Here is a 25634-nt window from a genome sequence, read left to right as displayed (position 1 = left end):
CCCCCTCCCCCACCCCACTGTGATGGTTGTTAAAAAAAAAAAAAAATCTATATATATATATAACCTCACTGTCTTGTCTAAAAAGCAGTCATCTTGTATTTGTTCAATTACCTTTCTATCTTTAGTCATCTCATTCTATTGTTACTGTAAACAAATGCTGGCCATCCCTTTGTTCATTTCTTTTGGCCCCTAAATAAATATTCAAGTCACTTTTTGTTTGGTAAATATTTGTGCGTTCAGTGAAGCTATTCTTTTAGCAAATGTTAAATTGAAGGTTTGTAGCAAGTACATAGCAACATTTAAGGTGAAAGGATTTGTTTGTGAAGTGCACGTGCGTGTTTGTCCTTCATAAGTGCATTTGCAATCGTAGCATTCGTTTAGTTTCAGTTGCATGTGATGCTGTCGTTTAGAGATGAATGCCACAATACTTCCTTAACATAAGAAGCAATTTTACTCGTTTTTTTTTTTTTTTTTAATAAGTACAAACTGACTCAAGGAGCATCTTTTACATTTCCATAATTACAATTCACATACATGTCATTTCACTGCCGCTTTGTTATCGAGCAAAGGAGTACAGTTCCACATCCGACGGAAGTTGTCGGTGACTTATTGTTCATTGTTGTATAGTTCATTGACTTTTGTGACCGTATAATAGAATTATGGATTTATCTTTGATATGTTATGCTCAAAGAATAAAAATGGCTATTTTTATTGTTTAACTTGTTTGTCTGAGACGAGATTCGAACCCCCGAGCCTGCTGGCCGCGAGATAGCCATGCTGTCCACTGGCGTAGCTAGAGGAGGGGAGGTGGGTACATGGGGCATTGCACCCCCACATGTAGGGGTCAGGCCCGCATAATTGACTCCTGGGTATTTCTATTTATGTTTTTTTCCCTTCGTCCGTCTGCCATAACCCCTACAAATTCCACGCACAAAGTAAATGATTATCGAAGCCAGATAAAAGTGATGGGCTTTTGAATTCATCGTCATTTGCAAACATCACTGTGGGCTTTTGAATTTATCGTCATTTGCAAACATCACTCTGAGACTGCGTGCGGCTTCCCTGCAGGTTGCCTTGTCTCAGGGGTCAAAGGTGATCAGGCAGGCGTCTTGGTTCAGGTTTAGCATCGTGCAAAAACTTTCAACTGTTTGCTAAGTCATGTTTGGGAAGAAGCCCTCTTCTGCAGCGCTCATACAAAGTTAAAGATCTACGTGTACCCGTGCGGTCCAGTGGTGGCCCTGAGCAATTTGGTGTCCTAGGCAAGATGTTCCCTGGAGCCCCCTGGCCGTGGCCGTGGTGTGCCACAAGACAGTCAGCTTGAGGGCGTTTGGTGTGATCCCCCAAACAGAATTGTCAAAGCCTGCAAAATGGAGGGCGCCATTTATATCTAAATATGCATTTATATGGGGTAGAACAACTTGGAAAGAAAAAGTATAAAGTAAGTAATATTGGGTGGTTGAAGGTGACCCCCTCCCCAACTGGCGCCCGAGGCAACGGTCTAGTCTGCCTGGCGGTAGCTACGGACCCAGGTACGGACCTTGCAAGTCTCAACTGGATTAAAGGAAATATCTAACATCGGAACAAAGCCGGCTGATTCGGCTTTTTTAATGTGGCGCGTCTAAGCTGTAGTTCTGTTAAAATAACACCAAAAGACCAAGGGCAGATGTTTTGCAAAGAAAAATAAGAGAAGAAACCCCATCAGTGGTTGTAAACACCTTCACTGGCTCACCAGCGTCGTCGTTACCAGGCAGATTTTATGGCTGGTCAGACAGCCAAGCAAATATTGTATGCCTGAAACAGACGTTCAGTTAAAAAAAAAAAATAATAATTACTTGAAGGCAACAAAGCATGCAAAGAAAGACTTTTGCTGTGTGACGATGGGCAAGCACCCCCCCATTTTACTCCACAGCCTGCGCTTTGTCACTTTGTTCTGTCAAACGGCGCAAAGCACCCCACGTACACAAAGTACACACTTGCGTGGGGTCCCCACGTACACAAAGTACACACTTGCGTGGGGTGTGGTAAGCCAGGGTCACGCAAGTGCTTTGAAGAGTTACAGTTCAAGAAGTCAGTCAGTCAGTCATTATTACGATTATTTAGGTAATAGGCAATGGCATTTTGTAACAGTACAAAAAAAGATACTTTTTTTTTTTTTACACACAAATGACAAAAAACATCCGTGCCTCAAAAGCAGTGGGAAGAACAAGATCATATTAAATCTCCACTCCAATATTGTTCCAATAAATTTGTTTCATTTTTGTTTTGTTTTCCAGGATTATAACGGCCTGCGCATCGCTTACGCAATCGAGTCCGAATGATGTAGGGCTTAAGATGTCTACATCTCACGAAAGAAAAACAAGCCATGCCACCAATGGTACGCAAGTGAACCAACCCATAGAGGCTATTTCAGTGACGTGCCATTCCTTTATGGTCTATGTGTGTCTCCACAATCGTCGTCATTGGGATTTTTTTTTTTTTTTTAGTTATTTCTTAATTAGGTTGGATGTCTTTTCGGTAGCGAGGATTCCCACTACTGCCACTAAAGGCGCCACCGCGATAAGGGGCACTCGAATGTCGAGGAGACGGCTGTGTATCTGTTCAGTGGAGTTGGAAAAGAATCGAAAAGACTTGTGAAAGGACATAAAGTGCCGCTCGTCGTGACTCGGATAGGCAACAGTTATGACATTTCGTAAAGACTTAAAGGAGCTGTATGGCGTAAGACAAAGGGGGTTATGTAAGGCTGCGCAGCAGCTTTTGCGTACGTGTAGCGCGCACGCACTCGTCATAAAGTTCCCAAATGCAGCCAATGAACGAGCAACAAATGTGCAAACTTTCCAAGCGCCATTGAAGATGACGCCGATTGAGCGCTTTATAGGAAGCTCGCTCGCTCGCTGAGTTCTTACGGCTCGTTTGGTTCAGTGGACTGGCCTGCTCGCACCTCTTCACGCGGCTCCAGCAGCAGCAGCAGCAGCTCCAGCAGGTCCGAACGCTCCCTCGCTTCCTAGTCATCCTCGAAAGAAGATGAACTTCTCCAAGCTCCTGTGCTTGGTGCTCGTGTTCAGCCAGCAATTCGGGCAAGGTAAGGGCGTTGAATTCAATTGCTATGTTGCTAACCATTTTGCGCAAGCTTTAGGCGCATGAATAAAACGGACCTAGGAGAGAGACGACGCTTTTGTTGTGTGTGTGCCTTGCTTTTTCTCTGCCACGTCACTTATACACGATAAAGAATACATTTTGATTTTTGTTAACAAATTAAGCAAACAGAATGTGGCGCTTTTTGAATAGAGATAACACGTTTCCTTAATTTCAAAGAAAGCTTATTTAAAAAAAAAACTTTTCTGCAAACGGTATACTCTAAAAAGAATGAATTCAGACTTGTTTTCCCCAACAGTTAAAGGAATCACATTTTGCATTTTGAAACTGAACGTGGTGGGTTTTTTAATATAGTTAATCAAAATACGTTACCTTGATTTCAAAGAAAGCCTTTAAAAAAAAAACATTCAAAACCACTCATGGAAACTTTCATTGCAAACGGTATCCACTGTTAAGAATAAATTCAGATTATTTTATTTTTTTAAACAAAGGGAATCACATTTTGCATTTTCAAACGGAACATGGGACTATAGCTAATCACCAAGTGTTGCCTCGGCTTCAAAGAAAGTCCATTTAAAACAAAAGATTTAAAACCACTTTCATTGCAAATCGGCCGTCTACATTTTTTAAACAATAAAGGTAATCAGTTTCCATTTTCAAACCGATCATGACTTTGTTTAAAATGTTAGCTTGTTTTCAAAGAAAGCCTATTTAAAAAAACACCACTTTGATTGCAAACCGTATACACTGTTAGGAAAAAAAAAAGAGATTTCTTTGTACAAAGGGGATCACATTTTGCATTTTCAAACAAAACATGGCATTTTCTGAATATGAACAAAATGTTATCTTGGTTTCGAAGAGAGCCTATTTAAAACAAAACATTCAAAACCACTTTCTTTCACTGCAAACCGTGTACATTATAAAGAATAAATTCGGACTTTTTTTAAACAGGAAATCATCACATTTTCAAACAGAACATGACGTTTTTCAATATAATAAAACACATCAGCTTGGTTTCAGAGAAAGTTTATTTCAAACAAAACATTTAACACCACTCATAGAAACTTTAATTGCAAACGGTATAAACTATAAAGAATAAATTGAGATTTTCGTTCTCAAATTCAAATAACAAAGGGAATATTTAGCATTTACAAACGGGACATGGCGTTGCGCGGGCCGAGGGGGGTGGGAGGATCACAATGTTAACCTTTGTTTCAAAAGAAAACTTGTTTAAAACAAAACATTTCAAACCAGTCATGGAAGCAAACAAGAAGGGCGAATTGAATTTATTCTTATTAATAGCGGATTACAGTTTGGGGCCAGTGCAGTTTCATCTTTTTCTCTCGCAAACAAAAAAGTAAAGAACAATTGACAATGGCTAAATGAATATTCAGAAATGAAAAGGGCAAATAGCGTCTTAACAGTCTTTCCTCAAATGTGTACTTTGCACACAGACCAGACCAGACCAGAGTGAGTGATGATACACTTTGCCCTCTTCTGCTTTTCTAGTGCTGCTGACAGAGGTGCAGACAACTGAAGATTGCACGGGCGACGGTAGCAAAACTGTGACGTGCCAGCGCAAGAAGGGCCAAAAAGTCATATTGAAAATCACAGGCTCTAGTAATACCAAATGGATGAAAGGAACTATTACAATTACGGCAAGCAGCAATAAGTATGAGTTTGATGATGCTACCAACCAGAAAGAACTGACGATCCTGAACCTGAAAGAAGGCGACGAGGGAGAGTACACGGCCAGCACATCACCAGCCCAAAAGTTCCAGGTCCAAGGTTAGATGTTGCAGGAAAGCCGCTGGCCACACAAAAAAGCTTCTTGCGCACCATTTCCTTCGCACAGGGCACACACATGTTTTTAGAATGTGCGCGCGCACAGGGACAACACGCACACACTCCACACAGGGAAACTGCGTTTGCAAAATTCTCTTATGCTCAGGAGAAAAGTTGGAGAAAAAAACTGATTTGTCCAAAGTTTGACCAAAATAGCAAAACATCTCGGCGTCCTTTTCAAAGGGTCCACTTAGCGCCACAGTCTTTGCTCCAATGTACTTTGCGCACAGACCAGAGTGAGTGATTATGCTTTTCTTGTGCTGGCAGTGGTGGACTGCTTAGGTGGCCCCAGCGCCACACCCGGGCTGTGCCAGGGCAAGCCAGGTGGCAGAATCAAATTGGGGCTCGAAGACGGAACTGTCAGCTCAATCGGCTGGAAGAAGGATACGGAGAAGATTACGGCCGACAGTGACAAGTACCCAGGTGGAGTCGACAAGGCTACCCTGACGATCATGAACCTGGACGACGACGCAAAGTTCACGGGCGGCACCAACGGCGACGGAGAATATTTTTCCGTCCAAGGTTTGATGTTGCAGGAAAGCCGCTCGCCACACGAAAGCTTTTTGTGCACCATTTCTTGATATAGGCACAATCACGCACGCACACACATTTGCAGGCTTGAGTGAGAAAAACTAGAAGGTGCACATGACAGCACCTTAGCCAAATGATTACCAAACATTTTGCTAAATGTACACTCACAATCCATCCCGTGTTACCAGAATGTACATCTGCTTTTCTTGTGCTGGCAGTGGCCGACTGCTTTGGAGGAAATGCGGGATCTACCGTGACGTGCAATGGCAAGCAGGGCGAAAACCTCAAATTGAGAATCTCAGGATCAGTTACTGGTGCTGATTCTGTCATCTGGGAGAAAGTGGACGGCCAGCTCGACGAGAGGCACGGGAAAAAAGGAACCAAGCATGAAGGTCTGATACTCAAGACCCTGGCAGCACCCGATGCGGGAACCTACAAGGCCACCTACGACGGCAATACTGTGTCCTTCACTGTCAGCATTCCGGGTGAGTTTGATGTTGCACAATCCACTCGGTGGTACGAGACCCGAAAAGCTTTGACCCGAGAACATTTTGCGTTTCATTGGCAGTGGAAACCAACCAATAAGCAAGCCCAGTCAGCAGCACTTTTTGTTTTACAAACTGCTCTCGCAGTACTGCGCGCAAAAGTGTGCGGCAAGTTCAAACGTTGCCAGCTGACCTTTTCCAATTGCAATTCTCCCATTCATATCCGAAAGGCACCGATGGCGGCGGCAGCGGCGGCGGCACCACCAAAAAGCCGACAACTACGGGCGGCGGCGGCCGCGGCAGTACCACTGACACAGTTGTTGTGCACGACAACTCCGGCGGGAGCGGCAGCGTCCTGTCCTACTCACCTGCTCTGCTGGTGACGGTCACCCTGGTGCATCTGCTGCTTCAGCTGGCCGCCTAGAAGACAGCAAGCCGAAGGTGGAGGCAGAAAAAGTGAGCGCCAGCCACTGCATGCATTCTGCCATTGATTAGCCACTATAGGCGCATTTAGTCATTGATTAAGCTTACATTTACCACTGTAGGTGCATTTAGTTGAGTTTTGCCACTAGGCGGGCGTATTTAGTCGTTGATTAAGCTTACCTTTGCCACTCGCTGGCGGCGCATTCAATCATTCATTTTCGGCTTAGGTTTGCCACTCTATGCGCATTTTGCTTTCGATTGATAATGCTTCTTTTGCTTATTGTTCTCCCCCCCCCCCCAATAATCAATAAAATGATCACTCAATCCTTGTTTGTTCTGAATGAGCTCATTCATAAATGGTGAGGGGTGAAGTTGAATTTCGATTCTGCAAATCCAGATCTTCCTTCAATTTGTCTTCACTTTTATCCTGGCAAAACAAGGTTGAATTTGTCTTGACTCCTTAAATTTGTCTTGACTCTTTAAATTCCATATCTTTGCTTTATTGCTTTATTTTGTATTTGTATACATCCTATATGTGTTTACGTGGTTTATTTTTCAAGCTCTATGTAGATTTTCACTAACCTTTCCAAGCCACATTGCTTGAAGGATGCAAGAAATGAACAGGATGTACAGAGAACAGGATGCTCGTTTTGAGTTCTCCATTGCAAACATGTTCAACGTCGGGCTCCTTGACGGGTCATATGTGAATCGCTGCCGTATTTTACACCGGATTAGCACTTTAGCCGCTACCAAGAGGCCGTGCCAGCAATGACGAGGCCCAATGTGCGACGAGAATCTATCGGCTTTTGTGTGCAATCATTAATCCCGAGGTGTCCATTTTTAGTAATGTCTTTTTTTGGGGGGCAGTTTGTATGGAAGATTTTACTTTACAAGCGACTGTTCATCGAAGACCTCGTGGATTTACATGCAAACAAACACTTCATCTGGATGGTGGTGCCAAGTGGACGCCCGTCTGCACCAGGCATGCTGGACGCGGTGTCAGGCTGCTGTGCAAATAAGATTTTATAAAAGAAGTAGGCCGAGTGTGCACTTTCATCCAGCAAAGGAGGTCCCACGTTATTGTGGCAAAAGTAAACAAGGTAAGACGTCGAGATGCCTCGACTTGTTTCCTGATGCTGTTTTAAGTCTTCCACAATCATGGGCATGTTACCTTTGCTGTGCTCACAATAAACCAAAAACTCATTTTATGTATTTTAATGTACAATGGATTTTTTTTCATAGCAGGCTTTGAAAAGAAATCCCTCGCAACATCGCGGTTCGTTTATCGCGGCTTTAGTACAGTACGGATTTTTTTACCCCCCCCAAATCAAACATTCAAAATTAAACTTCTAAATTGAAGAATTTTTGCACGCAAGTTGCCCACGCGCCAGCAGATTGCAGTAAGTAAAAACATACTTGCAGTAGTTTGTTATATAAAACTTGTTATAATAATAATAATATTAATAAAGTAATGATAATTTGTAATAATGAAAAAAACATACAGTATAAAGAGCTACATGTACATATGTAACACGCACACACACACACACACACACACACACACACACACACACACACACACACGTATCCCATTTATATTTATATTATTCGTACATTATTTTCTGTATGTCATTATACTATGTATTAATATAGAATTTACATGTTTAAAAGTATTATTTAATGTTCTAAGGATAACATATGCACTTATACAGTTTAATATACACTTATTGATACGCACTAAAAAATGATGATGTATGTTAAAAATGAGTGTGACACTACTTCGTGGATTTTCACATATCGCGGGTGGTTTTGGAATTAATTAGTGGCAATAAATGAGGGATTACTGTGTGTGTATATATATATATATATATATATATATATATATATATATGATAGGCACTGTGGTCTGATGAAACCATGCTGATGGGTCCAAGGACTATTTTACTGCCCCACAGTATATCAAGGCTTGTTTCCAATCTCCTGCCCAGTTCAAGACCAAGTCATTTACTGACACAAGGCATGATGAGGCCATGCAAATTCAGCAAGCCCCCCCACCCTAATTTGGGTTTCTGTTTTTTTTTACATGGTTCCCGCCCCTCCAAGTCCACCATCTCCAACCCTTACCCTTAATCAAACCTCTACCAGTTCCGTTGTTCCCTCCTCTGCCTTGTTTCTACCTCGGCCACGCCTCTCTGACGCCATGTGGTGAAAGGAGCAAGACGGGGTGTGGCTCGCCGCCCCCTTCCTGTCCGCATGCAAACTGGCCTTGATTAAAACTCAACGTATTTTATTGACGTGACCGGCAGAGGTGAGTAACGATGGAGACAATGTAATTCTCCGGGGACGCCGGGGGTTGTTTGTCAGAAGTGAGAGCTAGAAACAACAGAAACTAATGTTCAATCCTTGGTCTGTTTTGGAAATGCAGAGATAGCTAGGCGTCACACTAAAGGAGAGTGTGAGTGGCTGTGCATTGGCTGTTCCAATTTCCTGTGATGTAGCAGGCCTCAAGTTGTGTCGGTATGAGCTCTGATGACTCGTACAGCCGACCGTTGACAGTCAAAAATGTTTACCGTATTTTCCGCACTATAAAGCGCACCGGATTATAAGGCGCACCTTCAATGAATGGGCCATTTTAAAACTTTGACCATACATAAGATATATATATTTGGCCCGCGGGTTGGACTTTGAGCACGCCTGCTGTAGTGGCTCAATATTGGTCCATATATAAGGCGCACCTGATGGGGAGCTCTGTCGGCCTTTGAGAAAATTGGAAGTTTTTAGGTGCGCCTTATCGTGCGGAAAACACGAAACTCCATATTGGCAGTTCTATGCTTTTCTAATTTGGTACATCTTGTAGGTGCCTCTCCCCCCATCCCACCCTGTCAGCCAGCCCGAGTGATGTATAGATAGGTGGACACCCTCTGAGGTCAGAAGGTTACTGTATGAAGGATAAGGGGGAGGATCTGTTGCCACGCTGCCAGTTTAGGGGAATATTCAAAGACAGGCGCTCTCGCCACATTCTGCCTTCCTCGACGAGGCCTGATTGTATTTATGCAGTACTGGAAAGACATTAGATTGGCTCCTAAGATGTGGGCAGGTGGAGGACCGGTGTAATGCCGCAACCCCTTTGTCTCTACCACAAAGCCAAGGACATACATACAGCCGGAAGGAAATGATTGAATGCCATCCCAAGAAAAAGAAGTACTTTCATGCGACATTGACTGAGTTGCCATCCTCACAGTTGCTCTATGATAAAACCTCTTCCGAGGTGACTGTAATGTGAATCGCTTTACGTTCTTTAAAGTGTACCCTTGAATTATATTTCTAGTCTTGTGTGCCGAGAGACTGGCAACATCGTTTGGAGTGTTTGTTTAGGCACAAACAAAAAGATCAATTATATTTATAGCCGAGCAACAATAATCTGATTTGAGCCAGCAGTGCGCATACAGCACCAAAGATTGCGCTTTCATTGGTTCGCTAATAGAATTCTTGTGTGGTATCTTCTCAGCCAAGAACTTTCCTCTGTCATAATTACATTCATTGTCATTAGTATGTGTCAAAATATCTCCAGCTAATTTTCTCAGACATGCTGGTAAAAGCCACAATGCATAAAAGTGAAAATTGTGTCTATTTTGATTTTGTTTTCATCTGAGATTATGGACATTTTGATACTACGTAGCCATGCATCATTTGTACATGACAAAACATAACTGTTTTAAAGTCAAACTCTGGAAAGTGTAGTCTTTTTTGATCAAGTCAAAACGAAAGATATATATAAAAAAAGCAGGCACAGACTGCAAGTGTTCTGAACTCTAATGAAAGTGTACAAAGCAGGTCTAAGTGGGTCGTGTATTGCACCACTGCCCCCTGCTGTTCATCAACAGCATCACCATCTCCAACTCCTGCCAACATAAATGAATACAGAAATGGAGACATAAATAAATAAATGGATAGATGAAAAAAATAGATAGAGATAAATAGATGGATTGATAAATAAATAAATAAATAAACCTGTCAATGGTGACATTAATGCATCCATTAATACACACAATATTTATCCCACTTTATTTAAATTTCCATCATCATCATCATCATCATCATCATCATCATCATCATCATCATCATCATCATCATCATCATCATCATCATCACATTGGTCCACAAGCCCTTGTGAGACCTCCTCACTCCATCCACAGTTGCTCGCATGCATCTTCCCAAAGCCTTATCAAATCTCTGTTTTCACGAGGAAAATTTACGCTAAGCTCACCTTATTTACATTTATATGATCTGATTTTCTGTCCTATAGAAGCTATGCAAATGTGCCCTTTTCATCCGTCGTGTAGATTTGTAGCAGGTTATGGAGGAAAGTTATAAAAAAAAAAAATGCAATGTATTGCCCACTAGGAAAAAGGAAGACCTGATGTACGATTTCTGGACCTCATGGATTTTCTAATGATCACGGGGAGATAGAACACGAGATTGATATGCACCATATTTATTTCCCCAAATGTATCTACAGTTCCTCCCCTTGTGGGCTTCTGAATTTCACCATCAGGTTGTTTTGATGGCATGTGACGCGAGGCTTTTGCAGGCTCTTTCACACGTTTATGTGCTCTATGTGTGTCCAGAAGGTAGCAGAAGGAGAAAAGCATTCAACAAGTGCAGCTTGCCTTCTGTCAGCATATTGCCAAGTATTCCTCAAGTTGGAGAGGCCCACCATTCAGGCTTCCATCTCCAGCCTGGACTGGCCAACAACTCTTGCAGTCCATGAGGCCCTGTTTCAAAAATGCTGATGGATGGAATATTCAGGAGACACGCCAAGCGAGACCTAATAATATAATCTGGGTAATAAGGAATTCATTTTCTCCCCGACTGCTCTTTAACTCGAGTGTTGATACTGTGTAAGAGAGATCACGAGGCGAATGCTGGTGATGGAATGTTGAACGTAATATATGGAATTCATCATATTTCTTTACCCTCCTTCTTCCCTCTCTTTCTCTATGCATCAATATTTTTGACACAGTAGCTTCATGCACCCTTTCAACATCTTTGACTCCAGGTAATCGCGCGCACATTTTGGATGGTCTAAAAAAAGAGCAAAATATTTTGGAATACAGACACAGACGGTATTACAGGACTCACCGGCATATATTCTTTATCCTACGTAAAACAAGACAAACAGCTTTCACTTACTGTTTTTTTATTATCTGTATGACCAAATTACGGCCCGCGGGCCACATCCGGCCCTTTGTGCTATCCCTGTCCGGCCCGCACGAGGCCAATCGTAATTTAAAAAAAAAAAAAAAATCGTGTCGTGCGTACAATACAACTGTTTCGCTTTTATTTTGAAAGGCGTCGCACTTCCGTGTAGCATGCGTGCATGTGAGCTTTGCGTGTAGGTGAACGGCGCGAAGTAATGCTGCCCTCAAAATGTGTGCTAACGCGAAGAAAAGAAAAGTTGACAAGGAGCGCCGTGTTTTCAACAAGATATGGACTGCCAAGTACTTCTTCACAGAAATGAAAGGTAAAGCCATGTGCCTGATTTGTGGTACACAGGTCGCTGTGTTTAAAGAATATAATTTGAGTCGCCATTACACGACCAAGCATGAGAAAAAATACATGTCTGATAAACAGGGCGCTGATGCATTGCTAGCAAAACTGCAAGCCCAACAAGGACTTTTTATCAAACTTCACACCCAGAGATGTAGCGGCTTTGTCATTTGAGGACAAGTTAAAGAAGTTAAGAATAAATTGTACTGATTAATAATTGTTTTTTATTTCACCTTTACACCACAATTTCACATAGCTTAATATAAATATAAACATTGTATTCTTCTAATTACCAGTACCAACTATTTAAAATAAATAATTTAGTGCATTTTTCAATGGAAGAAAATTGAGCAGGTTTAAGTTATCGTAGGTGTGGCCCTCTGACACAACTCAGGTTTTTCATGTGGCCCCTTGTAAAAATTAATTGCCCACCCCTGCAATGTATTACACTGCCCTCCAGTGGTCAAGCTAGGTACGCCAAATGGCTCAGCACAATGAATTGAGTTAACCGAGATACTTGATCTGTTTAATCAATTCCTCTGTTTTTACAAAGTAAATTGTAGTAGTGTTAAGGATCCCAAGTAAAAAAAACATTTCATTTTAAGTAGAATGATGATTTCAGATACAAGGTCATAACGTTAGGCTATGACTGAAGAGAAATCATATGTTCTGTTTCCGTGCACCCCTACCCACCCCCTCCTACTCTCTGCTTGTTTTCATCCTGATGTTAATCAGGAAGTAGGAGTCCATCGCTGTCAATGCTTTGGAGTTTTATTGTTGCTCAACACCCCCTTCCCCCTCCTCCTCACCCATCCAGACTGCTCTCACTGGCCTCCAATGGGGAGACATCAATAACCCTCCCCCATACGTGTGCTCGCTGTATGTGCCACAACGTTCATGGCCTGGCTTGCTCTTGCTTGGCTTAGCCATCCATCTCTCTGCCCCCACCTGGTTCTTGCTCTCTCCTCCTCCAGCCATCACAAATGCCCCCCCCCCCTTCCTTTTCCCCACTATTGCATCTTCTACCTGAGAGCATTTGTCATCCTGACGCTCTGTGAGCTACGGCCGATGGGCAAGGGATAAAAAAAAAAAGAAAGCTCTCTGAGGCAATATGCAAACATGCAAAAAGGTAGGTTGCCCTGGCAACAGCTCGGAGGTTATTTCCAAGCTCTGATGGAAATCAATGTCATGTGCCAGGCAGGCAGGCAGGCACCTCCGTTCTTGGGTAAATTAGAAAAGGATTGGGGGGGGGGGGGGGGGGCAGCGCATGAAAGGACAAAGAAAAATGCAGAGAAAAGAAATGCGAACATTAACATTAAGCTCTCCTGACGTCTTCCAACATGCTGTGGGCGCACAGCCATGGGTTATTTTCACTTTCCGTGCTTTTTTTCCTTTTCCCACTTTGGCATTCACCGTGCACTTCGCTCCGCTCCGTGACACCCGCCTTTCCTTGCATGTTTATTCACATCAATGAAAGAAAAACAAACTCCTCAGCATGCAAGGCAGGCGATTCAGAAAGATAAATAAAGGGAGAGGAGGAAGCGACGTGTTGTTGTCGTAGGTGTTTGCCCAACGTCGTCGTTTCAATAACAACCAACAATGTCACGATATTGATTTTTTTTAATTCATGTAAAACAGGCTAGTCTAAATCTTTTGCTCATGTCATATTCTGTTTTGCAATAAAACATATTTCACCTTATTGTTAGTGTGCAAGGATCAGCTTTGATGGTGATAATATATTTATTGAAAATATTCATCATGTAGCTAAAAAGCAAAGCGTGGAGAGTCTCTGTCACGACTGTCTCTACTCTTTTTGTCATTGTCTCTTGACCAGAATACAATATGATGTGATCACATGACCACATCTGACGAGCCTGTAGCTGTGCATCCTCATTTGCATATTAACATGCTGTTCACACTCCACTTGGCACGTTGGCAGCCCACCACTTATCCCATTACACAGTGTCACTGATTGCAGCATGGTGGGCCGGTCAGCTCATCTCCCGTGGTGTCGGGATTTGGCTCTACATTCAAAGTTCCATTTTTTTTTTTTTTTACAGCAAGGGTTCTCCCGCAAGACGTCTGTGACATTTCTCTTAAGCTTCGTCATCAAGTGACTGCGGTGGCAGCTTATCCTGAGAATGAAAACTCGCTGAACTTTTATGTGGGCGAGGTTCTCTACGGATCACCACAGCAGATGAACTCACTTGGGTTCGTCCGATAAGATCACGTTTCATTTTGATGTGTCGTCGGCGTACACAAAATGTGAATATTCACGCGTGTGCCTCCATATGTATCATGATGATTTCCATCCCTGTCATCAAGTTATGCAAATCACATCCTTTACATCTCCATACGCTCACTTGCGGGGCCCCACTTTCTCCTTAATTAATAGCCTGGAGAAAATCATTTGTCTTCTGAGGAAAAATCACAAAGACAGAACTGTTGTGGATTTTAATTGGAAGCGATAACTCTTATCTATTTTCATAGAACAAAATGGAAGACGCTGATTAAAACAATGAGTCAGTAGAGGTCAAATTATGACTTCTGTGTTGATTCGCGTTTTGTTCCAATTCCATATAGTTTCATATTTTGCCTTTTTTCTGATGTCGACACAATGTTTTTGTTTTCACCTATTTTCACCAAGCCTGTTGAATCTTTCATAGCGTACCCTCAAATAACTCTTCTTCTGTGCAAATGAATTAGTAGCGCAATCACATTTGAGATAAAAAGCGTTTGCTGAGTATCATGCAATTTTAACACCCCACCCGCTCTCCGACAAGCTGATTTTAAATGAGGTGTGCACATTTTCCATGCATTTTTGATTCTACTCCTTTCAGCTGATAATTAATATCCTGTATCCAATTTCTCCGCGTATTAATATCGTCCGAAAGTCCCCGACAGACAAATCGCACTGCACAATAGTTTTTTTTTTTTTAATAAAGGAAGATTTCGACATAAATTCTGCTCTATTTGACAATGAGCCGAGCCCAAATGCTCGGGTTGTATGAACGTTGTCAAAGTACAAAGACGTCGTCCCGCGCTCTTTAAGATAAAAAAAAAAAACGATAGCAGGAAAAATGTGCGCTGATTTCATTTCGTGGGTGAAGCAGGTGATGATTTTTGCCCCTTATCTTCACAGATGAGAAGAAAAGACGAGGAGAGGCGAGGAGAAGTCACGAGGAAGAGGAGGAGAGAAAAGGGCAAGTTAAATGGAGGTGAGGCTAAATGTAAAGCTGACATTCAGGTCAAGTGCTGAGCTGGCATTCTAGTTTGAAAATGCAGCATTGAGAATATGCTCGTTGTGTCCCACCGTTGCATGATAATGAATTTTTTGGATGTTCACATCAGGATTGGTCAGATGTATAGTTGGATAGATATTTTGTAATGCTCTGATCCTCAACTCACCTGTGCCAGAAGCGTTTCAGATGAATTTGCAAGTTGGTTTCTCAGTGGCTTCCAAGGTTAGTACAGAAAATGAGAAGGAATAAAATAACCACAACTAAAATTGAAAGAGCGTTTTCATTTATGACATTTCATGACCATTTAGAAAAGACGATAAGAAACTCCCCCAAAAAATTATGCTTATCAAAGTAACTCAAAATGAATGATGACAGCAAGCGTCTGTTTTTAATTTCTCAACAACTTTCTGGTTTCATTTTAGGTGTATTTATTTTTGTTTCACTGTACGAGCGTACAGAAAGTTGAACAAAGTCATTTGGGAATTGTAGTGATTTAAATCTTGCAATTAACAGATGCAACAGATATTTCAAGAAAAAACAGCGAACACAAGTAAATTAAAGTATTTCAGAAAAAAAACAAATCTGCTCCAACAACAAATGAAGATTAATTAAATTATGACAAAAATAAATTCAAAATCATTGTAAACCTGTTCTCGTGTAGATAACATACGTTGTGTTTTTACCAAAAAGCTTGAGGTGACCCCAAACATCGTTGTTGTTCTGACGAAAAGATTCCATGTAACTAATTTCATCGGTCCGACCGATGCATCCGATGTCACTTAAATTTGAATGAATAAAAAAACAAAAACGTGAATGTATTATCCTATAATATTATAGTCCATTTGCACATTGAGAAAGAACGGCTTGTGGTGGTCTACGTAAACCCTTAAATTTGTAGTTTGAGCGGTGAGGGAGAGGAGGGGGAATCTATTCAGGATGAAGGTAGTATCTCATTGACAGAGCGCAGCGCCACGCTCACTTCATTGCTGTCATCCCTTACATCTTTTGACATTTTCAATTACGTCTTTCACACATCGATAGGCACTTGCCCCCCCCCTCCAACTCCTCATCCTCCCTCTGTGCTTTTCTCATACACTTCCTCCATCTTTTTTCCTGAACTTCCATTTATTTTTTAAGTGGCCCACTCCCTCCCTACTTTGTGCGTTGGCCTTTTTCATATGTGGGGGTCAGATAGCCCAGGGATGCTATTACTCCCCCCCCCCATCCCCAACCACCCACCTAACATGGCGGGGGTGAGCGAAGAAAAAGCCAGCTAAAGAGCAAGGCAGGATACTGTCAGATCTGTCAAAGGCTTCTGCTCAATTTACTCGATTTTCTCGAGACAAAGTGCCAACAGATCTTTGAGGGTCAAGTCATGTATCGTTATCCAAGATGCTAATAACGACGAAAAAGACTTATTGATGTCTATGCCAGTGGCCGCCCTAATTTTCAATCAACACACAGATCAGCAGATCCCACCTTCCAACCACCAATTTATTTTTATATTTTTGCATTTTGGTCCAATTTTAAATCCATCTGCTCGTGTCGTTTATGTTTTTAGCTATTTAACGTAAAGCTAACTGGTCGGCTAGCTACCGCTGCATTTAGCAAGGGGTCAAATTTTGTTTGGCGCATAAATAGCATCCTCCTCGAGACATTTCTTTGTAGGAAGCAGCTTTTTTTACCCTCAGCTGCCATTCCTGCCAAAAACGTCCGCTGACGCCACCCATCTCATCCGCAAAATTATAAATTTTGATAGGCCATGACCATAAGTGATCAAGTATATCCAGTATTTTGCCGAACCGACGGATTAACTAAATCGATCATCATAGAATCTGGCAGCTGTGATGTAATGCATAGGTTTAATGACCTCAGCATAATACCCACCATTATGAAACAGACACTCGGTTCTCAAAAGCACTTCATCATCGTCATCGGTGTGTCGCTTTCGCTTCTCTTCTGCCTCACAAAGTCAGCCAAACATAACGGCGCCAAATCACACAGCAACAAAGCTTTGTTTTGCGATCATACCGGCCGATCGCCGCCACCGTCTCGGGGTGGTGTGGCACTCAAAAAGGCACGAGGCCAAATTGCTATTTATATCCCAGGGTGAGCTTAAAAAGCTCTCTTGTCCACTTTGTCTTGTGTTGTCTCTCCAACTTGACCTTGCACTCGGGGGTTCCTCCTTTTTTTTCCAAAGAACAGCGAGCGGTCAGCGGCAAAAAGCTGAACAGGAGACATGATGGGGGAGTAGTTGCGGTCAAGGGTTGATTAATGAGCTTTTAATTTAATCAGCGATCTCGCCAAGGCCTCTGCTCCTGGCTCTGTAGCAGCTTATTATTTTTTAACAAGTGTGTGATCCCCCCCCTCCTCTTTTTTTTTTTTTTTTCTTGGCTCCTCTCCCCATGTCTGTCTTTTCCAGGTTCACAGCCAACTCTTATCTGTATCAGCGGCGGGTACATGAACAGAAAGCCAATGATTAATGGAGATTTAAGCTCGACGCGGGAAGCCTAGTAATCTTGCCCCACCTCTTATAAATGGAATTCTGTAAGACAGGGAAGATGCAGAAATGAATGTATTTTTCCCAAAACATGTCAAGTTAAAAATAATGAGAATGGAGATGGGAGGAGCTCTTTAATTCTTCGTCTGACTGCTAAGTGGTTGAGTCCATTATCTTTACACAGTGAATAGCTGAACACCATAAAGGTAAAATGTGACTCATCCATCCTGACCTGTTATCACTTTCAATGCCTTACGTGAGCTGCTCACACACCTTCCATCCATCTCCATACAGACTGACTACTTAACATAGCACTTTTACAAAGTGCTTTTAGATTGTGCACAAGCAGACTTCTCTGTTTATATGCTTTTAAAATGTGCTAGCCACGAGGTGTCCCTTTTGCGCGTCATTGTCATTCCGCATTGCTAGTTTCTTTGTCAGGTCATTTCTCATGTGCTATTCACTCAATCTGAGACAAGAGGAGAAGTACGGAGGTCCTCTCTGCTGTATCCCCTGCCCGACTCCAAGAGGTATTGCCTCTCTTATTGCTACTGAAGAGTCCCATCAGTGCCGGGGCACACTGATTTATGTCCCTGATCCCCTTCCACCTTCAGCTCCTTTCCATTAGTCTCTACAATTTTGCACCCATTGTTCAGCTCCTGGCGTTATCAGCCCAGCGCAGGCCTGTCGGCGGGACTTGCCGCTCGCACTAGCGGCGGCGGCGGCGGGAGGAGGTGAAGCAGCGAGGGTTGATAAGAGAGAGGAGGGTGGCGGCGGGAGGAGGAAGATGCGCTGCCGGGCTGTATGTGGCGCAGATTGGAGATGTCCATCCAAGCTTTTGGTTTTATTGCTTTGGAAAAGGGCAGCAAGGGTGAAGATTGAAGCTTGCGGGGTCGACCGTAATGCTGATGGGAGGAGATGCTATTTGCTTGCATGGGCTTTTCACTTATTGTGTGTCCATTACCATCGAGCTTTTATTGCTTGGGACCGGTCGGCTAGTCAATGCGGTGTTTGTCGAGATCAAGCTTGTCATTGAAGCTCCTCGTCGTCTCTTTATTGCCTTAATGGAATGCTGGGTAAAGCGTAATAATAGTCAGGTCTTTTACTGGATATAAATGAATGGCAAGCGGATGTTGGAGGTCCAAAAGTACCAAAATGAAATGAACAAATACACCATAAAATGTAATGTCATTGTAATCAATTACGGATGGAATTCAATCAAGCAAACAAATATCTTAACGTACCATTATATAATCAAATGCACTATTTTATCATGAAATTAACGAGCGTTCTAATTTGTTCAAAATAGTAACAAATAGAGGACACTTTTATCTACACAATACATTCCCAAGGCGCTTTACAAAGCCAGACTTTGACAAAATTATTAAACCAAATAGTACGCCGTTTGATCCGTCCATCAGCTAGCATACGCCAGGAAAGTTCTTCTTTCTATTTTAAAATGGCTTACGTTAGTCAAGAACCCATGAGGCATTGTGGCCAAAGGCAGAATCGGTTTTTGCTTCGATTGTTGCAAATAATATTTGTTATGGACCAGCTCCATCCTATGGCTAAACCACTAGCTAGCTAGCTGCGCTAGATTTGGCTAACGCCCTTCGTCTGTCGCCGTGCGTGATGGAACATGTTGCAGAGGTTTACTGCCCTCACTGCATTGTTACACAGATCAAGCCTGGAGGAGAAGCATTTGATGAGGACTCCTTGTCACTTTTATTGCCTCAAAGAAAGGTTGGATGAAGCGGCAGCGGGCCGGCGCTCTGGGTTAAAAGCACGTGGGCAGACATTTATCACACATACAACAGTCATTAAATGCTCCACGGCCGATGCTTGAAAGGCTGCCTGCACAAAGGGCAGACACACACTCACGAGCAGAATATGAATGTGTGAGGACGATTTAAAGAGATTCAGGATCGAAGCTCGCTTCGCTTAATGTGCCGCAAGTAATAGCGCTTTGCGAGTGCTAACTTGGCTCATGGTTTCGATCGCAACCTCCATGAAGGAAGAAGTAGAGTGAAACCTCCCAAGCTAAAATAAATTGGTTCCATATTATGATTTGAATTTAGCATGTCTTTTAGCATGTCTCGGCACAATAGACATACATTTCAAATTAAAGCTTAATAAAACCTTTTTGTAGACAAAGGCAGGTTTGACTTACTACTTTCTCACTGGAACTGAAGTCAATTGCTCGCAAATGAGACTTTTTTTTTTTTTTTTTCTGGTCCCGCGACTGCATTTGCTTACAACAGCGACTTGGGGGAATTTCGAATGAATTGCAAATCCTGGCCCATTTGCAATGCGACACGCGCTCCTCCTCCTCACTTTTAAAGCATCCTTATGAGGTATACCTTTTTAACAAGGTGAAGATGAGCAATGGGGATGAAAAGGAGGAAGGGGCGGCTGAGGAGGGTTGCAGATAAGCCCGCCTGCTTTCAACTGTGGAGAAGTTTTTAATATCTCTAAATCAGAAGCTGGATATTGAAAGTGTCATCTAATTGAAAATGATTTAGGACAGGGAGCCTGTCAGGCAATCACGTATAAATTCACTCCTGACACCGACTCCAAAGTCTCTCTATTTCCACGTTATGAGTCATTTGCATGGTGGAGGCCTGGGAGAGTATAAAGCATGCAAATGATATGGAGCGCTGCGCAAGGTGATGTACGCCCTCCTCCTCCATCTCTCTCATTCCCCCCTCTTAGCCTCAGGAGAAATTCTTTCTGCTTTGCAGCTGCCTTTTGTCCAGAAAGTCATTTATTTCTCCTGTTGTTGGCTCGCTTGCCATTTTAAAGCCTGCCGCATAGGTTAGCAAAGAGACGAAGAACTGTCATTTCCCATTTTTGGGCTCATGCTGAATGTGGAAGTCATTTTCCTTATTTTGTCAAAAGATAGCTGCAGATGAGAAATGTTGGTTTATATTCCTCCGGCGTCCATGCAAGTCTACCGGCACGTGATGGTTGCTTTTTAGGGTTCATAAAACCATGTGTATGGTCTTTTGGTGTGCCAATGAGATGAAATTTTGTTCATAAAAATGGAGCAGTATTTGTTAAAATAAAATTAATATATGCTTAAAAAAAATCTCCTACCCACTTGTATAGACGTTAAAAACAACTTCAGTCCAAAAATAGCCACCGACAACACACGAATCACTAAAAGTATATCGCCCACTATTATGTACGCTAGCCACTGGCGTAGTTAGAATTTTTTTCTTGGTGGTGCCATGGGGTGGCCAAGGATATCTCAGGGCTCTGCTAAACAACAAAAAGAATATTTACAACCCCCTCAAAAATACTTCAAAAATAAAAACTGGGGACTGGGAGAAATGTGGATTTTTTTTTTAAAATAAACACTTTCCATGAATCTTTGAATTTTCCCACAAAATTCCTCAAGAGAATGTCGCCGTAAATCATCAATTCACTATGATGTTTCCATGGACATATTTTTTGCTTTACCTACCTGTCAGATAAATAACAATGAATGGGTTCAACCATTTGCCCCCCCTCCCTCCCTCCTCATTAGAGGATGTTCGAAGAAACATCCAACCAAATTACCATCCAACACCTTATGGCTTTTCGTTGTGGAAACGAGGCTAAGTCATCCCTCAGGGTGTAATTTGCGTGTAAACATGTTCATCCTCTTAGACCCCCCCCCTCTCTTTTTGGATTTTTAGTTTTGCTCAATATACAAAGAAGCACAGCAGTGCACTATAATCATCTCTGCATGAATCTGAGCCTATTAATGCTCTGGCGGTTGACAAATACAACCACCGTGAATGTATGCGTCTTAATTGATGTCCATGTTTGGATACCGTATGTAAATATGGATGCTTGTGTTGATGAGTGAGCGACTGCAGCAGTTTCAAGCGTTACCCGGGGAGCTCACACATACGCCGGCGGTCTTGTTTGTCTACTACTGCTGCTCAAACAATGGCTCCCCGCGGACTCAGACACCATAGAGAATGACAAAGAGAGAGAAGGAGTCCGACTCGACTCAATTATACACACACACACAGGCATCAGGTCTGACGTTAGGAAATCTCTCGGCGCAGAGCGGCAAAAAACCTGCTTGTCAATACGTTGTGTCTGGAAGGTGATTCTCCGGATCAATTTGGTCGTTTTATTCAGAACTCTGTTGATGACTGTTCTAAGTTGTGAATGTTTACAAGCCTGGCTAGCTTAGACTTAATTTCGGGTTTTGGAATTTGAGCCCCACGTTGGGCACGACTAGACTTTTTAGTTGGATGGTGTATGACATGACTCAGTAGACCCAAATATACTCACTGGGAATATGTCTGGGTATTTTTCTTTCTTTTTTTCACTCTCTAAAATTGCAGCGTCTTGTCTCTGCACTAAATCATTTTTAGCGGACTTGGCAAGTGGACGCTACCTTCCTTGTGCACGCCTTCACCATTAGCAGGGGAGATGGAAAACAGTGTGGGTTTATTTAAATATATATTTTTTTGCGGATGTGTGTGTTTGGGGCCCATTACAGTCACAGTCGTGTATGACGAGTTGAATAGACCGTAGACACAAGTGGATTAGGACTAATGAGGACAGGCAATACCTCGTGATGGATGGCAGCGCTCACACTGAGCTGCTTTGCTTTATGTAGCTTGAGTGTACTCAACATGCTCGTTCCTGTTTGTCTTGCAGGTTCATTATTGCCTCCAGCCTTTGTGTTATTATTTTTTGTCAGAAAATTCAGGTGGGGCTAGTGTACATTTCACACCAAGCTGCATGAAAGCTCAAACGTCAATCCAATTGTTTATCTTGTTCTCGCTCTTTTCTCTGTCCATTGCTTTAAAAAGCTATTGAGTCATATAAAAAAAAGAGATAAATGCGATATTGTACAAGAGTGGTATAGTTAACTCAGTCACTCGGCAAACAATGGCGTTCAAAGTGAGGAGATGTGCAAGTGGCAGCTGCTTGTATAGTCAATGGGGCCTTTTTACAATCTATTTAAGGGGATGAAAGCGGGGGGCTTTCAGCATCAAAAGGGTGTCAGTGTGTTTCAAAAGGTGCTCCAGGGCCATTTAGGAGTGTCGGACGAGCTGGGCGCTTTGATTACAGCGTCGACGTGCAGATCAAGTGACTTTAAATGGCGCTGTACGTACACGTATTTCCACTTTAAAATCAAACTCAGACTGCAATATATATTTTTAGCATGGTTCAACCATATTACATTTACATTTGAATTGATTTAAACATATATTTCCCTCATTTGCATCTGACCTGGCCCATTTTGAAAAATCAAGCGTGAACACACACTTGAGACCTATTAAGCAATACGTGAAATACACATAAATTTTCTTTGCCGCTGCTTAATAAATATTTAGCTTAGGCTAATATATTCGCACAGGGTGCAAAGGCAAGCTAATTTGTGATGAATGACAAAAAAAAAATTGCCTTATGTTAAGAAAACAGAAAAATAAACACCCCCACAAAAAAAAATCGTATTTGAACATATTCTGGCCAACAGGTAAGCTCATTTGCATAGCTTCTTTGTCACCTGCCACCCGCGTGCAAATGGATTCTCGCCGCCGTCGAGAGTCCGGTAATTAACCCAACACAACAATGTCGTCATCCGGTAATTGACCTAATTGTTGGGCTTGTCAGCGCCTGTTCCACGCGTTAAGCAATAAATATGCAGGGTGCCATTAATCAAAGCATTCACAGGAGGGGAGTGGGGGGGGGGGGCAAAGGCAGTACGTCTTGTTCTTGTTGGCTGCCTGTTCCAAAGGGTCCATCAGGGCTTGTATAGGCTCACATTTCCCCTTGTCTTTTAATCTCCATAACAGTTTTTACAGCCTTTAAAAGCTTGTTAAAGTGCTTGCTTTTTACAGCTCCAACAATAGCGCATCAAATTAGGCTACGAGGTTTACTGTGCATCGTTTTGAACTTCCTACTGTAAAGCTCTCGCCTCAGCGGGCCGTGTGGCGGCGGCGGCGGCGGCGGCTCGCCATTCCTTTTGCGTTTCTATAGGCAGTCGGGGGATATGTGCGTGCATGTTGGAGCTTTTATGCACAAACAGGAATATGATTCACTGCTTTTGAGTATGTATTTAGACATAGAATGGCTCCGGGCTGTTGTAAAAAGATGTGGCACGATTGCCTTTACTGCATGTTTAAAATGAGCATTACTTTCCCGATAGCTCTTATGGTTCCCCGCACACAGATTACTCACTTATTCATCTCTGGTCAGTTTTTACATTATTATTTTTTTTTTTAGGTATCCGACTGCAAATGATGAGCTTCCGTTATCTGCCATATGCATAAACAGTCAGTGCATTAATAACAATAAAGGAGTCATCAAATGTGTAAAAACAATATGTACTTAATGTTGGCCCAGAATCAAGCGCTAAAAGCCCACCTCATCAAACTGCAAATTAGTCTCACCCATAACTTTATTACGGCCCCGCCTGCCCGGAGACGGCCGGCTATAAATAATTCAACTCGCCCCGTCTCTGAAAGTGCCCAGATTTCATTCCAGCAAATGTGTGTGCGTGTTTGTCTGCTGTGTGCCGGCGCTGGGATGCACGCTGGCCCTTGAGGCTTTCTTGTTGTTTGTATGGGTATTTATTATTTCTGAAATTACACACACACATTCACGGAGGACCGACTGCTGGTGTCGGTCGGCCTCCGCATTAAAGGAACATTCGCCTTCATGTAGCAGCCTGATAACGTACGCTACCTGATCCATCACTGAGACAGCACCCAGAACCTCCCGGCTCGTGTGAATACTCGTCAGGATATCAGACTTTATGTTCATTTTAGTCTTCTGTGGAGTAGATTGGAGAAGAAAATGAAGAACTTTGAGTCCATCCATCCATCCATATTTTAGTCTTCTGTGGAGTAGATTGGAGAAGAAAATGAAGAACTTTGAGTCCATCCATCCATCCATCCATCCATCCATCCATCCATCCATCCATCCATCCATCCATCCATCCATCCATCCATCCATCCATCCATCCATCCATCCATCCATCCATCCATCCATCCATCCATCCATCCATCCATCCATCCATCCATCCATCCATCCATCCATCCATCCATCCATCCATCCATCCATCCATCCATCCATCCATCCATCCATCCATCCATCCATCCATCCATCCATCCATCCATCCATCCAAAAAAAAAATCAACAACTAAGTACTGAATGATGCTCTGTGTATATAAGGACACTGCAATCCCATCAGGTCCAGAAAACAATAGCACAAAAACCATCATTCTATTCAAATTTCTATTTTCCAAACGAGTGACTTCCTTTCCCTTCATTCCTTCAATTCAGGTGTCCGTGTCCCAAAAGCGTGGCCATTCCAAATCACAGCGCAGACAGCCGTGTTACAGATGGAAGATGTCTGCTGCCTGTGTAAATGTCATCACTCTACCTGTACCATACATCTTCATTAGTCCCACATAAGGGAGGGGGTGAGCAACGAGGGAAATTCCCCAGGTTTGATGGAAACACTCAAGTCATGGACTCCATGTGAGGCCGAGGTAGTCGATTTGCATGCGTAGCATGTGCAGAATTAATCTATTAGTGGCATTCAGATTTCACGACCAGGTAGTCTCCCCAGAATAATTTGTCAGCTTGTCCCTGTGCATTTGTCTTTTGCAGTAAAGCAGAGAGTTTAACATCTTGTGGTTACCAAGGCTTGATTTTGTCCGATGAGAAAATCAGTGAAGGCTGGGCATTGTGTGTTTCCCTCCTCGTTAGAATTTCTTTATGGACATTGTTGGATCAGAGGAATGATTGTGTTTAGGCACCCATTTATGTGAACTGTAATATCACGAGCACCATTTGTGGATTTCGGTAGGGATTTTGTCCTGCCTCGTCTGATGACATCCCCCGGCCAGGCTCCAACCCCCTTGCCTGGTGGCTCAACGAGTCGTGGCATGGATGCAATGGCGCGGGTGATAAGGCCGATATTACTCGGGGATAAAAGCGGAATTA

General features: G+C 42.7%; 1 protein-coding gene and 2 long non-coding RNA genes across 5 annotated transcripts in view; all 3 read left to right on the top strand.

Moving 5' to 3' along the window:
* LOC148399489 (uncharacterized) overlaps positions 1-25634 on the top strand; it is a 98222-nt gene that overhangs the window by 1110 nt on the left and 71478 nt on the right. Inside the window, exon 2 of the long non-coding RNA XR_015857894.1 lies at positions 2274-2374. This is a non-coding gene — a long non-coding RNA (uncharacterized LOC148399489). The remainder of the gene's footprint in view (positions 1-2273; positions 2375-25634) is intronic.
* Positions 2568-6701, top strand: LOC148399493 (uncharacterized). 2 transcript variants are annotated; one of them, XM_088372854.1, is made up of 5 exons: positions 2568-3079; positions 4603-4881; positions 5206-5460; positions 5688-5954; positions 6176-6701. In XM_088372854.1, the coding sequence occupies exons 1-5, from the start codon at positions 3022-3024 to the stop codon at positions 6376-6378; spliced, it is 1062 nt and encodes a 353-aa protein (XP_088228980.1). In that variant the 5' UTR covers positions 2568-3021; the 3' UTR covers positions 6379-6701. The 2 variants fall into 2 exon arrangements, with proteins under 2 accessions (XP_088228980.1, XP_088228981.1); XM_088372855.1 differs by having other exon boundaries at positions 2771-3079; positions 6185-6701.
* LOC148399492 (uncharacterized) overlaps positions 6908-25634 on the top strand; it is a 37885-nt gene continuing 19158 nt past the window's right edge. For both annotated transcript variants that reach the window (XR_015857895.1, XR_015857896.1), the window contains exons 1-5: positions 6908-7477; positions 8481-8685; positions 11006-11222; positions 13988-14138; positions 15070-15145. This is a non-coding gene — a long non-coding RNA (uncharacterized LOC148399492). The remainder of the gene's footprint in view (positions 7478-8480; positions 8686-11005; positions 11223-13987; positions 14139-15069; positions 15146-25634) is intronic.

The sequence above is a fragment of the Syngnathus floridae genome, chromosome 4, assembly GCF_059516105.1.
Source record: "Syngnathus floridae isolate MCC-2025c chromosome 4, RoL_Sflo_1.0, whole genome shotgun sequence".
Lineage (NCBI taxonomy): Eukaryota > Metazoa > Chordata > Actinopteri > Syngnathiformes > Syngnathidae > Syngnathus > Syngnathus floridae.
Note: the sequence above shows the minus strand (reverse complement) of the source record. Positions and strands in the feature narration are given on the sequence as shown.